Source organism: Rana temporaria, chromosome 4 (assembly GCF_905171775.1).
Source record: "Rana temporaria chromosome 4, aRanTem1.1, whole genome shotgun sequence".
In the NCBI taxonomy this organism is placed as follows: domain Eukaryota; kingdom Metazoa; phylum Chordata; class Amphibia; order Anura; family Ranidae; genus Rana; species Rana temporaria.
The window spans coordinates 299656459-299673125 of NC_053492.1; the positions used below are offsets into that span (position 1 = coordinate 299656459).

General features: G+C 38.2%; 1 protein-coding gene across 2 annotated transcripts; it reads left to right on the forward strand.

The window, feature by feature from the left end:
• Positions 1–4639: 4639 nt before the first annotated feature.
• Positions 4640–12155, forward strand: SMIM28 (small integral membrane protein 28). 2 transcript variants are annotated; one of them, XM_040350520.1, is made up of 2 exons: positions 4640–5085; positions 10918–12155. In XM_040350520.1, the coding sequence occupies exons 1-2, from the start codon at positions 4975–4977 to the stop codon at positions 11305–11307; spliced, it is 501 nt and encodes a 166-aa protein (XP_040206454.1). In that variant the 5' UTR covers positions 4640–4974; the 3' UTR covers positions 11308–12155. The 2 variants fall into 2 exon arrangements, 1 of the variants encoding a protein (XP_040206454.1); XR_005748707.1 differs by lacking the exon at positions 10918–12155 and adding an exon at positions 7164–7471 and having other exon boundaries at positions 4996–5085.
• The last annotated feature ends 4512 nt before the right edge of the window (positions 12156–16667 follow it).

The following is a 16667-nucleotide window of genomic DNA, read 5'->3' on the forward strand; positions in this document are numbered from 1 at the left end:
TGGATTTCAAGGCAACTGTATTTTTAAAATGCTGAATGCACCTTTTTTCTGCAGGAAACAAAGGCATGGCAGCCCATTCAAATCAATGGGCTGCTGTACCTGCACAAATGAGGACCGCCCAAAACATACATGTGAACCAGCCAGGCCCAAAATAAGCTGGAGGGGGGCCCAAAAAAAATGTTTGCCCTGGGCCCAAACCATATTAAAGACGGCCCTGACTGCCATACTGTATTTCTGTCAATTTATATTTTTTTTGCAGATACACACCTTGAATTTACTCTTGAAGAACCCTAACATTCTAAATAGAAGAACTTTAGTGGTACCAAATCGTAAAAATATCGAAACGTTTTGTGTAAACATGAAACATATACAAATGTCCCACAAACAAAAAATAAATAAATAAAAATTGTAATGCTTCTATAAGTATAGATGCTTATCAACCCCTCTGCAGGGGATGAGTAGCTCACTGTAGCTTCGACACAGGTGCGTTTCACAGGTCATGGCCTGCTTCTTCAGGAAGATATATTGTAGCCGAGCACTAAAATAAGAGATATTATAACCATCAATTTCAGTCCCAATTCAACATTAAGTGTATTGGCTTAATAGACTGACGCCACATACCTCAAAATTCACAAACAAGGATATAAACAAAGTCATAGCGAATGGTCGTCCTACAGACAGCCGCTGCCACCCTTTGGTCACATGGGGTAGACCACATATATTTCTTATACCAAAGATCCCATTCGCAATTGCGAGTGAATGTGCATCTGCAAAAGGTTTTACACAGACATAATGATAGGGATAATAAGTGTGACTAATATAAAAATGGAAGGACAAGAATTAACCGGGCTGGAGGATATTATAGTGTGGGGGCCCTGTAAAGTTACAAACTACACCCCTACTCCCCAGTTTGGGAAACACACATACTCAGATCAACATTACTGCATATGTTCTCCTACAGTGAACAAGTTTAATGTCCTTCTTTGACGTCATACGTCACTTCCTGTCGCCAAACGAGGTGGAGGGGGATATAAAGGAATGCTATCAGCATTCATTGTTGTCTGGTCATATTTGGGAGAGGGAGAGGGAGAGTTTTTTTGGCAGGTAATCTGGCTTGTTGGAACCAAGGTGAAATGATGTGGGAAGGGGCGGGGGTGGGCGGTGCTGCAGCTCAATTCCTATTAGCAGCCACCTGTAGGGTTGCCACCTCATCCCTTTAAACCCGAACACATATTAATTACACAGGTTCTGTGGCTGATTAAGGTGGTAATTAAACTCACTTGTTGCCTTTCCTGCATTAAATTAGCCTCAGAACCTGTGTAATTCATATGTGTTCGGGTTTAAAGGGATGAGGTGGCAACCCTAGCCACCTGGCCGGCTCCTCCTGTCCTGTCCACTCTGTACTGAGTCTATGCTGCTGGGGCATCATACCTGATAATTTAAGGGGGGGCCCTGCTAGGGATGCCTGGTGTAAGGGTGGGCCCTGCTGGGAATGCCTGGTGTAAGGGGGGCCCTGCTAGGAACGCCTGGTGTAAGCGGGGACGCCGCTGGGAACGCCTGGTGTAAGGGGGGATGCCGCTGGGAACACCTGGTGTAAGGGGGGACGCCACTGGGAATGCCTGGTGTAAGGGGGGACGCCGCTGGGAACACCTAGTGTAAGGGGGGACTCCGCTGGGAACGCCTGGTGTAAAGGGGGACTCCGCTGGGAATGCCTGGTGTAAGGGGGACTCCGCTGGGAATGTCTGGTGTAAGGGGGGACTCCGCTGGGAACGCCTGGTGTAAGGGGGGACTTCGCTGGGAACGCCTGGTGTAAGGGGGGACTCCGCTGGGAATGCCTGGTGTAAGGGGGGACGCCGCTGGGAATGCCTGGTGTAAGGGGGGATTTCGCTGGAAATGCCTGGTGTAAGGGGGACTCCGCCGGGAATGCCTGGTGTAAGGGGGACTCCGCTGGGAATGCCTGGTGTAAGGGGGGACTCCGCAGGGAACACCTGATGTAAGGGGGGACTCCGCTGGGGACACCTGGTGTAAGGGGGGACTCCGCTGGGGACACCTGATGTAAGGAGGGGCTGCGCTGTGGACACCTGATGTAAGGAGGGGCTCCGCTGGGAATGTCTGATGTAAGAAGGGACTCTGGGTTTCCACTGATTCTGCATTATGGTGAGTTGAATAATTTAATTCTCTTTCTTTCTCTCCCTCCCTCTTTCTTCTTTTTTTCTTTCTCTCCCTCTTTTTTCTTTCTTTCTTTCTTTTTCTCTCTCTCCCTCTTTTTTCTTTCTCTCTCTCCCTCTTTTTTCTTTCTTTCTCTCCATCTTTCTTTCTCTTTCTTTCTTTATTTCTTTCTTTCTCTCTCTCCCTCTTTCTCTCCCTCTTTTTTCTTTCTTTCTTTTTCTTTCTTTCTTTCTTTCTTTCCCTATTTCTCACCCTCCTTCTTTCTTTCTTTCTTTCTTTCTTTCTTTCTTTCTTTCTTTCTTTCTCTCTCCCTCTTTCTTTCTCTCTATCTCTCCCTTTTTCTTTCTCCATCCATCCCTCATTCATCTCAGACTCTAACCACACCCCCTCCGAGCCACGCCCATGTAAACCACGCCCACTATTTCCAGGTAACAACGCCCATTTTTCGCCACCGTAGAGGGCACCTTAGCAGAATTTTGCTTAGGGCCCCAGGGAGGTCAGAATCGGCACTGGTAATTGATAAAGTGACGTCAGTTCAGCTTGACCTCGAGGCAGAGATCTGCCTACTGGGACTAGTAGAGGAAAACATGGCACCTATAGAAAGAAGAACACAGGTGGGCCTGTTGCTCTTCTATGCAAGAAAGGATATAGTGTTAAATTGGAAGAGGGTGGAAGCTCCCTCGCTGGTGGAAAAATTTAGTAAATAGCAATCTGTCACTGTATAAGGAGACATATTGTAATAGGGGAAATGGGGAGAAATATGGAAAGGTATGGGCTAATTGGATAGTGACGACGGCTTCAGGGTAGGGGGGTATGGAAATGGGATGGAACTACACATATGGAAGAACGGGTTAAGAAAGAGGTCAAATGCATATAATGTATAAATATAATGTATGTAATTGTAATGAAATGATTTGTATGATTTTATAGAAATTTGGAGAAAGTTGATAAATGTGAAAGATATATTTGGATATGAGAAAAGAGAAAATGTAATAAAGAGGTTTAGAAAAAAGTCAGGACTCTGTGCAGGCCAGTCATGCTCCTCCGCCCCAAACTCGCTCATCCATGTCTTTATGGACCTCGCTTTGTGCACTGGTTCAAATAATTTGGTGGAGAGTATGGGGTTGTTTTTTTTGGTATGGGGTTGTTTTTCAGGGGTTGGGCTTGGTCCCTTAGTTCCAGTGAAGGGAACTCTTAAAGGCGTCAGCATAACAAGACATTTTGGACAATTTCATGCTCCCAACTCTGTGGGAACAGTTTGGGGATGGCCCCTTCCTGTACCAACATGACTGCACATCAGTGCACAAAGCAAGGTCCATAAAGACATGGATGAGCGAGTTGAGTCCTGACCTCAACCCGATAGAACACCTTTGGGATGAATTAGAGCAGAGAATGCAAACCAGACCTTCTCATCCAACATAAGTGGCTGACCTCACAAATGCCCTTCTGGAAGAATGGTCAAACACTCCCATAGACACACTCCTAAACCCTGTGGACATCCTTCCCATAAAAATTGAAGCTGTTATAGCTGCAAAGGGTGGGCCAACTCAATATTGAACCCTCCAGACTAAGACTGGAATGGCATAAGGCCCCGTACACACGACCGAGTTTCTCGGCAGAATTCAGCCAGAAACTCGATCGGAGACGTATTCTGCCGAGAAACCCGGTCGTGTGTACACTTTTGGCCGAGGAAACCGACGAGGATCTCGTCGGGCCAAATAGAGAACATGTTCTCTATTTCCTCGTTAGTCAATGAGGAAACTTGGCTCGCCGAGATCCTCGGCGGCTTCACAAGGAACTCGACGAGCAAAACAATGTGTTTTGCCCGTCGAGTTTCTCGGACGTGTGTACGGGGCCTTACAGTTCATATATAGTGTGTGTGTTTGTATATATATATATATATATATATATATATATATACTGTATATACACAAACAGCAAGAGAGAAAGTGAGCACAATAGAGGGGGTATGTACAGACAATACATACAGTTAGCCCAGGATGGCAGAAAATACCAATTCAGTCCTGAGTAAAGGATGCAAAGGTATGCAAATTAAACATCATTAGGTAAGTAAAAATCCACAGATATTAGATATTGTCAAATGGGGACATGGACCAGAGATATTGTTTGCACTAGTAGTTTGTGACTCTGGTTTTTGCAGTCTACGCGTAATCATATATTCCAAATAGCGAGAACCTTTTATAGGCTAAAAGCTTTCCACAGATTTATCATTAACATCTAAATGCTAATGGTTCTAAATAATTCAGCATGTCACTTAGCCCATGTCCTTGCTGCCTCTGACCTTTATTGCTCTTCTCTGAACAACACTTCACTGTTTACATCTGCGGTTCACATGCTAGAAATTGTTAAAAAAAAATAAAAAACCTTTATTGTTTTGTATTGTGTTGGGTGATTTTAACGTTTTTTTTTTACTACATAATCTAAATTTAGAAGGTTATCTCTTTAGAATCAGACCATGCGCTGGCAAATTCCCCTTTAATAATCCTAATGCAGAAAACCATCCAATCACAGCTCTGCCCTTCCCTGATACCTGATGCCAGCTCTCTGGTAATGTAGGCCACCGTAACAAATCCAGAGAGATTGAGTTGGGCTGATAGTGTAGCCTAACCGTGTTGTTTTTTTTTTTTTTTTTTTTCACTGCTGTTAATAACACAAGAGAACTTATACCAATGATCATTAGCTCTCAGGCCTCCAGCTGTGTCAAGGCAGGCGCAGAGAGGGATTGTGGGAAAGTCGGCACCTTGTGAATTGGAATTTAGGCAACAAGAAACATCAGTTGAGAGAATGCGGTGGCTCTTGGACAGCAGCTGGAGTAAATTTGGACATGCAGGCAGGGGTAGCTATGAGTGGATGACAAGTGAACCTGGACTACCAATTGAAGAAACCAAGCTGCAGGTAGGTTAATACATGATATTTGGAACAAATAGTAATATGATTGTAATAAAATGATCGTAAAGAAATTCCTCTGTGCAGATTTAAATATTTAAAAATAAAAGTATTGTAAAGAGATTTAACTGCTTAATATATAAACTACAACTTAATCATATGACTATATACTATGCATTCATTATCGTATATATTGTTTATTAGTTGTGGCACAGTAACTACTCATAAACAATTGAGATATTCGTAGAAAATCTCTATTGTTTATGATTTAAAGCATTTTTCAAATAAATACATTTCGTGCATAGTTGCTAAGATGTTTTTTGCTACCAAATTAAAGTAAACGTTTGTTACAGAATATGTACATTCAAAATAAAAATCACGTCAAATTATAAGAATGTTATCAATTAAAATGCATAATTAAATATAAAGTATATTCCACTGTTACCATCATAAGCAAAAAGAGTTTCATATTTTATTTCCAAGTTATAATAAATAGTATACGTTAGTGCTGCATATTTTTATTTTAGGTTGCAACTTGTTTAATATTATAATGATGTTTTAGCGGTGATGTAAAAAGTTAAAGAGAAAATAAACATGTCTAAAAATAAAAGAAAATAGAAAAAAAAAATTGACATAAAAGGTTAGCATTTCAGATACATACAAGAGTTAAAATGGTAAATGTACATGTAAAACGGGTTATTGAAGGACATGTTAGTTTATTCTCTGAGACAAGCTGGATAGTGAATATATAGGATTAAGCATTGCAGACAGTCATTACCGTCTGATTTTTCTAATACCTTACTATATCCAATAGTATGGTTGCATAGGATTTTTTTTAATAACGTTGAGTGGTTTGGGTGAATTATTTGACTGAAAAAATAAAGTTATAAGTCTCTTTCATTATCAGTGTTCTTAAAATGTATTTTATTTTTTTTAAACAATAGATTTTTATTGAAAGTATTTACTTTAAAATGTATTGGGTTTTAATACGCAGCTTAATAAACTATTTGGTAGGACTTCAGTTACAGGCTGGAGCTGAGATGTAGTAAGTTAGACATCTGAGTGAATGATAAAGCAACTTAGAGGCTTTGAAACAACTTAACAGTAACTTATCTGCAAATAATACGTGCAGCAAAGAACAAATGAATGTTAATAATATGGAAAAGTGTTATCAAATACTTACCGTACATTTTTCTTTCCTGGCGTATTCTCACGTCAGAACACTCTCTTCCATGGTGTGCTGACGTGAGGTTAGCCAGGAAAGTATGTTTTTGATAGAGCTAACTAGAATTGTAAGAGGGAGTGGAAGGACATTTAGAAGATACGTTCTGTAAAAAAAAAAAAAAAAAATACAATAAAAAAAAAAAAATACAGATTAAATAAATAATGCATCACTTTCTACCTGATCTATAGCAAAATACTGTCAAATGAATGCATAACATCTTTAAAGGAATTATTTCAATGACATAATAGTTCTAACATTAATTAATATTAACAATACTGTTTGAAAACACTGTCACTCATTTCTTTCTTATATAAACATATATGACCCTTAAAATGTAAAAAAATATATAAATGCATTATTGGTATATTGGTATGTACAATAATAAAACATATATATTGTCATTAATCAGAAATAAATATATATAAATATATATATATATATATATATATATATATATATATATATACACAGACACACACACACATATATATATTTATGTATTTATATATATATATATATATATATATATATATATAATGTCAAAAGGTTTATCAACTCACATTTAGCTGCATTTATTGTTTAAATGAGAAAGTACAATGGTACTGTTTTTCATAGTCATGGCTTTTTGGTCAGACAGAGATCTTGAAACAGTAAGGTGCATACAACACATTGTATAATACTGTAGAATATAAATGTTTTAATATAAAGTCTAATGTATGTACAACCAACTCTCTTATCAAAATAACATCTAACTAATGGCAAATATTGTCTAAAGTACCTGGAAAATGGATGTCATTAAAGTAATTTTTTAGGAAAAAAAAAAAAAAAACAGGATAACTGGCCATATTTTATCTTCACTCAGTGTCTCGGGAAGAATGACAGGAATAACAATCAATACTATGTGTTTGCCTGTAAGGGTGAAAATCTAAAGCAGAACAATGTGATACAGTAGCTGAAGAGAGATACAATGCTGAAATTGAAAAACTACAGTGGAAAAAAATAGCTATGAGGAAACAAGAAAAAGAATCATCAATAAATTAATAATCAACCAACAAGACTATGATTGTGGACTATGATTACAAAGGGGTTAAACCCATCTGTTGTATTATCTACCCCTTTTAGAAGTCGTATCTGATGTGAAAATGTTTTAAGATAAATATATATTTCAAATGTATAATCCTCTCTTTTATTTATAAACTAAAAAAATATTTTGCAGAACATTACAATCTGGTGAAAACACAGAAATGGTAATATAGTTATCAAATAATAAATGTGAGAATATATAATCATCCTATAATAATTCATACTACGCTTTGCTTACAACATGGGTATATTACTGTGATAGCCAAGAAGTAATCCATGCTCAACTGACATTTGGCACACCCCCACTTTATCTACAATGGAGACTTTAAAGGGTGCATGATAGGTGTTCTTTCTCCTTACAGACTAGCCCAAATATGGCTTTTTATTTTTTAACCTAATCAAAATTTTGTTGAAATAGTTTAGACCATGTTATAGGTTTCCTTCGGAATTAATTATTTTTAACATAGAAATAACTATTCAATTATACCTAGAATACAAACAGTTATGCTGTAAGCTATCTGGAAATTATGTTTACTGTTCAGGCTGTAATATATAGATGAATTGCCTACCTGCATTGCCAGCAGGTCTGATTCCTAACTATTAAAGTACACATAAAACCTAACTTAAATGACATTACTTTGTTCAAGCATTTCCTGTTATAGGGTGACAACTGTCTCACAGATATACCCTGCTTTGTCACCCTATCACACATTGCACAGGCATGGTCAACTGTTGTTACTAAAGGGTAGCTGGTCAAAAGCAATGATATGCTAACAATATACAGTATTATGTATGGTAATTGCAGATGAAACTTCTGAAGGTAAGCTCAATTTTTGCTCCGAATTTTCACAGCTGCTATCTAAAAATTGCTTTAGAGCTGTGACATGAGAGAAAATTATAAGAATTTTTCAACAGATTCTATGTGCAGGTACTCTCAAATGGTATAAGATAAGGAATGGCATAGGTCACTTTAACTGGGTTTAATCGGTCAGAACCTCTAGAACTTTTATCTGTCAGTATTTAAAGTAACTCTGGTGCTAAAATAATACTCTAAAGTAAAGTGGCCACCTCAATATAAGCAGTGAATACCCAGCTCTCCTGTTGCTCTTGCTGCTAATACTGTAGGCTGAAGAACTCATGCCTCGTACACCCGATCGGTTTTCCCGGGCGGACTTTTTACCGCCGGGAAAACCGAGGTGGAAGCCGAGAACCTGCTCGGCAGCTTTTCACCTCCTACACAGGGCTGGTTTTCCTGGCAGGAAAACTGCCATGAGATCTTTGGTCGGGAAATACCGGCCGCGTGTATGCTCCACTGCAGGCTTTCCTCATAGAAGACATGCTCTAATTTTTCCTGCCAGGATTCCCGGCAGTTTTCCTGACGGGAAAACTGCCATGGAGCATACACACGGACAGTTTTCGCGGCCAAAAGCTGTCCTGGCAGTTTTCCTGCCAGGAAAACCGATCGTGTGTACGAGGCATGAAAGTGTCAATTTCCTGGCCCCCTGCTGTATACTATGGTTCTTCCCTCAGTCCCCTATGTAACTAAAGTACACAGCAGTTAGATAAGGGCTATTGGATGGAACCATTGAGTGCAGTGAGAGACCAAAAAGTCAAACACCCCAGAGGTGTTGGATTTTGCAGGATCTTCAACCAGCAGTTTATCTTCACTACTGCCGAGAAAAGCAACATGGGGAGTGGGAAAGGTGATTATTATTATTATTATTATTATTATTATTATTATTATTATTATTATGTCTTATTTGTGGGTGCCACTTTATTGTAGAGTATTATGTTAAGAGTAGTTACAGGCAACAAGTACGTTTAATCATTTACCATTTCAACTATCTAGAAACCACTTTCAGAAAGTCCACTGATTTGACCAAAAATTTAGTTATAAGTAACCAATTACAATGATTCTAAGAAGCTTTTGACGTGTGAGGTGTGTGTGTGTGTGTATTTTTTTTCCAGCGCTGCTTAACTTCTTCTCTCTACTTGATATACCAGATTTAGCACCAGAGCTGGTCATGGACATTAGTAAATAGCTGTATATGCTTGTGCTACCATTTTACAATGTCCGCCTGTTTTCCCTTAAACAGGAATGCTTTAGTGTCACAAGTGTTCCTGTTTAAGGCAATGGAACAAAGCATCCACAGATAGTCACAACATATTATTCCTTTATCACCCTACTATATGACAACAAAAAATAACCTGTAGTGGGTATGGTCAGGAATACCTGTCCTGCATCACAAGCAGGGTTTTAGATCAACTGATTAGTAACAAAAGGAACTAGGGGCGAACTGGTAAACCAAAGCAATGTCTATATGACAAACCAACAAGCTAAGCACCCTGTGTACCTTCAATGCACTGCTAGACTAAATTTTTAGTTTTGGATGCAATGGTCCCTTGATAAGCTGCAGCCCAAAGGCCGGATGTGGTTCTTTACTTGGCTTTATTAGGCCCTTAAAGCACTCTTTATTTCACTAATATCAGGCACCAGTTCTTCCACTAACACCAACGATGAGGCACCATTCCTTCCACTGACACCAACAATAGGGTACTATTCTTCCTACTGACACCAGAGATGGGGAACTAATTATTTCAATGATACTAATGATGGGGCACTATTCCTCCCACTGACACCAATGATGGGGCACAATTCCTCCCATTGACACAAATATTGGGTCACTATTCCTCCCATTGACACCAACGATGGGGCACTCTTCTCCCACTGACACCAATGACGGGGGAACACTCCTCCCACTGACACCAATGATGGTGCACTATTCCTACCACTGACACCAATCATGGAGCAGTATTCCTCCCACTGACACCAATGATGAGATGTGTTTACTTTCATTGACCACCCACTAGAGCTGGAACATTTTCTACTCCCACTTGCCACAATCCGACCCCCTTAAAGTTTGAAGGGCCGTAAACTGGTTATTTTCTTTTTAAGTTTGAGAACCCTGTTGTAAAGAAATTAAGAATGGTTCAGATTTGTGGGCTTATGCTAAGCAGTGTGTGTACATTGTGTATTTTTATTGGTTAGACTGCTGCATATTGCTGTGGCATTTTGCCAGGATTCTAAAAGAGCCCTTTATTGGTTTTAGAGCTAGAGAAAGTATAACCACCATTTAATGCCTATGACTAGCTTTGCAATGGTCTGCCTGCACTGCCCTTTAATGGGATTGCTTGACAGAAAATGTCTATGGCTAACCAAGCATGTAAATTTATAGGCAGCTCTGCAGAAAATGTATTTAGCGTTTACATTCCATTGTTCCTTAACGGGCCTGCAGTAGACAAATCCACAACACTTTTGGGTTGAAGAAATTTATATAAAGACCACAAAGACTATTTTAAGGGCTAAGGTCTGATCGATGATTTTATTCATATACTGTATGACCTCATTTTTTGAGTTGCACATTGTTTACACGTGCAGTGTAGGAATAATACATTTAAGTGTGCGTCACAGTTTTAATTGGCTTGTATAATAGACACTGGTGAAATAGGCTTCTCCTCCTTTTTTTATGCAGAGCAAGCACCCCAATGAAATCAATTCCACCAAAGAAGACTTACAGCCATTCTTGTGCATCATACTCCCTACGACTGCATTACTGGTGATAGGGTTCTTTGTGCTGTTCCTTTATCGGAGGTGTCGACGGAAGATCCCACAAGGTCAAATCTTTGCCATAAGTCTCCAGGAGAACCTTCCAGACAGAGAAATTGACTTCTTTTCCACCTTAACTTGGAGCTCAGAACCTTTTCAGTACTGTACACTGGTACCAGATGCCTCTTTTCTTACCATATGTTTGCCTCCCCCGTATGAAGAAGCAATCCTGAAGACATCAAGTGACTCCTGCATCAGTATCTATCAGGACCCAGTGCCTCCATATGAGGAAAGACCACGCAGGTCAAGTAAATAATGTTATGACTTTGGAATGTAAAGTAAATTTCACAAGTGGACTACAGCTGGACCTGGAAGTCCAATAACTTTATTTAGCAGCTTGCAATGTAAGGGCTTTTTTATAATATATACCAAGGTTGCACAAAATGGGAAAGTGCTTTTTTTATACATGAATATAAGCACACCAACGCAAGGTGGCAGTTTACCTGACTGCCTGCTTAAACTATTCAGGTTGTATTTATCTGAGGGCTTCCTTTACATGTATGTAATAACATAGCCAAGAAATTTGTAAAATAAGATTTTGTTATTTTTTAATAGTATCATATGGCATTTAAAAAAATAAATTGCGACCGACGGAAGATTGCATAACCAGTAAGCTCAAAACTTCAGGCACTTTTTGACTTTGCTTGACCTAGAGCCTCCCAGTAGCTACATGGAGTGCTGTGTCAGTATTTTTGCTACTAATATGGGCTGGAATATTTCTCAAGTACATACTGTAACTGTTTATCACTGAGAATCTTAGGGGTCATCATACTTTGACCATTGACCACTAAAATAGCTGCATGACCAGCCTATTACATCAACTTTCCTCTTACAGCAACTGGAATTATACAACTTTGTAGGACGCTCAGCTTTAACCAAATACATATTACTTAAATGTAAAGAAAAATGGACTTCATTTTATATTAGTTTGGATATTTTAGGAAACTACAATTGTCTAATGTAATACAGGTATGACATTGGTATGTTTATTTCCTGAATTATTTATCTTCTCTTTTAAAAAAGCACTTAATAATGCTCAAAAAGCTATTTTGTACCGTGTAATTCTGACAGATGGACATAATAAAGATATTATGAGTAACCACAGAATACATAGTATTGTGTTTGCATGTCTATAGAGCTTGATCTGAAAAATGTATTCTTTCTACCAGTGGTACCAAGGCATATTATTGATCAGCTCAAAGATTATGAACATTTTAAACTATACAAAGGGTCCCTTTGGATTAGCAAGAAATGATGTAGAGCCTTTATAAAAATAGCATCAATTAAAAAAGTGTTCTCCCCTCCCACTACCTTCAATGGAAACATGGCAAATAAGACTTCCATGATTCTTACTTTTCAGTGACTTCTATATACAGCTCTATGCCCAGACTAATGCCATATCTACACCAGAATGCGTCATGCATTTTTTTTAACCGCAGTAGTGGTATTTGTAAACTATTGGGCATCAATGATAAATAACATGCCAAGATAAGGTTTAACAGGCCCATTTCCACCTATGTGGTCCATTATGGTGCATCGGTACACATGCCTTAAGGAGTGTTGCAACACACTTTAATGTGGATTGGCAGTAAAGCAACAAATTAACCAGTTAAAGTGTATGTTACTCCAACATTTCATATTCCTGATATGTATTTGCTGTACAATGAACTTATGTTAAAAAGTCCTGTTCTTTTTTAATTGCTTCCTTTGTGTGAAATCCCTGGTGATCTTGCCAGTTTCACCTGCTTTTCCAATTTAAATTGACCATGCTAGGCATGTAAGCAAATTCATTACTTAATTCACAAAAATAGTTGTAAAAATGCACTGCTCCTGACTACAGCTGTTGCCCCAGATATCGCTAGTGGGATAAGCCTGGCTACAGAGCAAGAAGTCCAGGAAACATGTCATGCTATCAAAGATGGGGGCAGAGGGACAGCCTTGTTGAGAGACCTTAGTGGTTCAGGGTCTATTACCAAATTACAGCATTCTTCATGATTTGACATCAAGAAAGAAGGCTGGAATCTACCAACTGGTAAGACAAGAACTGTGGGGCAATGTACATACAAAATATGTATGTATGAGATGTATTCAGATCTGTTTATTTTAAATATGTTTATAATCTAATATCTCGACCATGCTCAGTCACACGTTAGGGCAATTCTGATGAGGTACCAACTAGCCTGCCAGCATTACAGGTAATCAAAACCCACGCAAACTTGGGAAGAAAGTACAAACTCCATGCAAATAAGGTAGTTGGTGGGGTTTAAACTCAGGACCCAAAACTGGAATCTCAATTAACTACCTTACTTAAGATTAGTACATTAGTACCGTACCTTTTTCCTACATGTGATAAAGAGAAAATCAATACTGTATAATAATGTTGGTGTTTTTGAAAATGGTATATGCAGAAAACATGTAGTATTCCTGTCCTAAAACACTAAAGTTTGCTGATCTGTATTAGTTAAGCCACAGTTATTTAGAGGAATACAAAATAAATTTTTTCAAATACAAATATCACTTAGATGGGATAGGATAATTAAATCCTTTATTTTTTCAATTAAAATCCAACAGCTTTCCTTTGACATGCTGATGTTTAATAGCTAAAAGTCAAACAATAAAGCATACGTAATTTTGTTTTAGGTAATCACCAAAAGAAATTTCCGTTTGCAGCAAATTGCTGGTACACAGTATTACTGTTAAACACAAAAGCCAAGCAGAACAATTCCTTTGAATCTTCTAATTCTGTCAGATACAAGTAGAGGTTTTCACTCACTTTTACTGCCTGTGCCACCACTGCAGAACATTTGCCCCCTTCCTGTCTTGGTGAACTTATGGGGGGGTTATTTACGAAAGGCAAATCCACTTTGCACTACGAGTGCACTTGAAAGTGCAGTCGCTGTAGATCTGAGGAAAATAAAAAACAGCATTTTTAGCTTGCAAATGAATGGATGATAAAATCAGCAGAGCTTCCCCTCATTTCAAAAACTTCCCCTCGGATCTACAGCAATTGCACTTTTAAGTGCACTTTCAAGTGTACTTGCAGTGCACTTGTAGTGCAAAGTGGATTTGCCTTTTGTAAATAACTCCCCATGATTTTTTGTGTAACCCTGTGAATACAAATATTATGTGTATGTGATAAACGTGAACAACCTTGTAAAAATACAATATAAGAACATAAATCATATTATCACTGTTTTGCACTTCCTGAACTTTGGATTCTCTGACTGTATGATTGCACATTGATCATTTTTGCTATATTTTAATTTTTTTTGGTTGGCTTTCATATTGCAATACCAGACCTTTTGCTTAGGGTGCCCCACCATACTTATTAAGCCAAATACATAATATAGTAATACGCGTATTTCACTTCTCAAGTACTCTTATATAAGTTCATGAGGGAATTGGGTGGAGCTGGGACAGCAGGATATATATTGTTTAGCATAGTCTTGTGTTGTGTGTTTAAATGTGTATCATTCATGCATTTTAATCTATAGAATAAATATATTCATTTTAATACAGTCAGGAGCTGTAATGCATTTATATTATGCTCTTTCAATCTTTAAATAAGCCTAAACCTAATCCATAGTATAGAACTGGTGATTAAGACTGTGTAGGGAGGGGTTGAGCCCATATCTATTCATTGCAGAGTTTTTGTGGTCTTGTATATATGTGGAGGGCTCCCCCACCAATTTGGAGGGTTCTGTCTGTTGTGTTGTTTTTTTTTATATTGATTGCACATTTCAGCTCACATTGGATGAGAAAATTGATGATTTCTAATGCTTAACACTATATATGATTTATACTTTTTATATTTCAATCTGTTTATTGAGTTCTCCAAACAATCAGTTTACAACACCAAAGGTTCTTCTAAAAAGAAGTACAGGAAAATATAATAAACCTCCACTGTCAATACAATAATTAGGCTTATTACAAATATTAGCAATTCTTGGTCGTTCATATCCAAGAGATAAAGTAAAAGGCTGAGCGGACTACCATTCTGCTCGCCAGATTACTTTCAGTTTACAGCTTACTGCATGGCAGGGAGTGCAAAAACTGGTTCTCAAACATAAACCAACCAACAAAATGAATTGTAGATCGATTTAAAGGCAACATTATAGTATTCTTTAATAGTGTACCAACTAAAACTTACTAGGGTAAGGAGAGAGAGAAAAGAGAAGAAGTAAGATCGTCAGGGTAGGTAAGGAGGGTTTCTCCTACATCTCTTCAGTCTGGAGAAATATATTTGATCCAGGGGGCCCAGGTTGTTGTTCTGGAGGGTACATGTGAATTTGGTGGTAATCATAATCCAATTCAATTCATGTTTGACATAATCCATGTGCACCACAGTCTGTTTCCAGAACCTCACTATAGCGATTCTAGCCAGTAAGATTATATATGAAATTAGCCATCTAGTCCATATCTAATTCTTACTTTTTAAGCTTGTTTATTATTTTGCAATTGATTTATGTTCTTGTATTGTTTTTTTACACAAGTTATGGAGAATTATAATTTATTTAATTTTTTTAATAGCGCTGCAGCGATTTATATATTCATACACATGGTAATTTATTAATATGCGTTTAAGTGTAATGCATTTTAAAAAAAGGTTACATGCACTTCCTAAGAGCAATTTATATACATGAGGGCAGCACATTGACTCAATGCATGTAAAACACACATATAAAGGCTCACAATGCATATGCATTGCCACATCCCAATCACGGAGAAAGTACACAGAAGGATAACCAAACTGATAAGAGGCATGGAGGAGCTCAGCTATGAGGAAAGATTAGATGAACTGAATTTTTTCTCTTTTATGAAGAAAAGATTAAGGGGGGATATGATCAACATGTACAAATACATAAGGGGTCCATACAGTGAACTTGGTGTTCAGTTATTCACAGAGGTCATCACAGAGGACAAGGGGGCTCTTTCCTCTGGAGGAAAAGAGATTTCATCTCCAAATATGGAAAGGTTTCTTCACAGTAAGAGCTGTGATAATGTGGAATAGTCTAACTCCAAAGGTGATTTTGGCCAGCTCAGTAGATTGCTTTAACCACTTAAGGACCGATCCTCTTTCTGAGATTTGGTATTTACAAGTTAAAAACAGTTTTCTTTGCTAGAAAATTACTTACAACCCCCAAATATTATATATACAGTACAGACCAAAAGTTTGGACACACCTTCTCATTCAAAGAGTTTTCTTTATTTTCATGACTATGACAATTGTAGATTCACACTGAAGGCATCAAAACTATGAATTAACACATGTGGAAATTATACATAACAAAAAAGTGTGAAACAACTGAAAATATATTTCATATTCTAGGTTCTTCAAAGTAGCCACCTTTTGCTTGGATTACCTCTTTGCCCACTCTTGGCATTCTATTCATGAGCTTCAAGAGGTAGTCACCTGGCGCAGCACCCCATCACTCTCCTTCTTGGTCAAATAGCCCTTACACAGCCTGGAGGTGTGTTTGGGGTCATTGTCCTGTTGAAAAATAAATGATGGTCCAACTAAACGCAAACTGGATGGAATAGCATGCCGCTGCAAGATGCTGTGGTAGCCATGCTGGTTCAGTATGCCTTCAATTTTGATTAAATCCCCAACAGTGT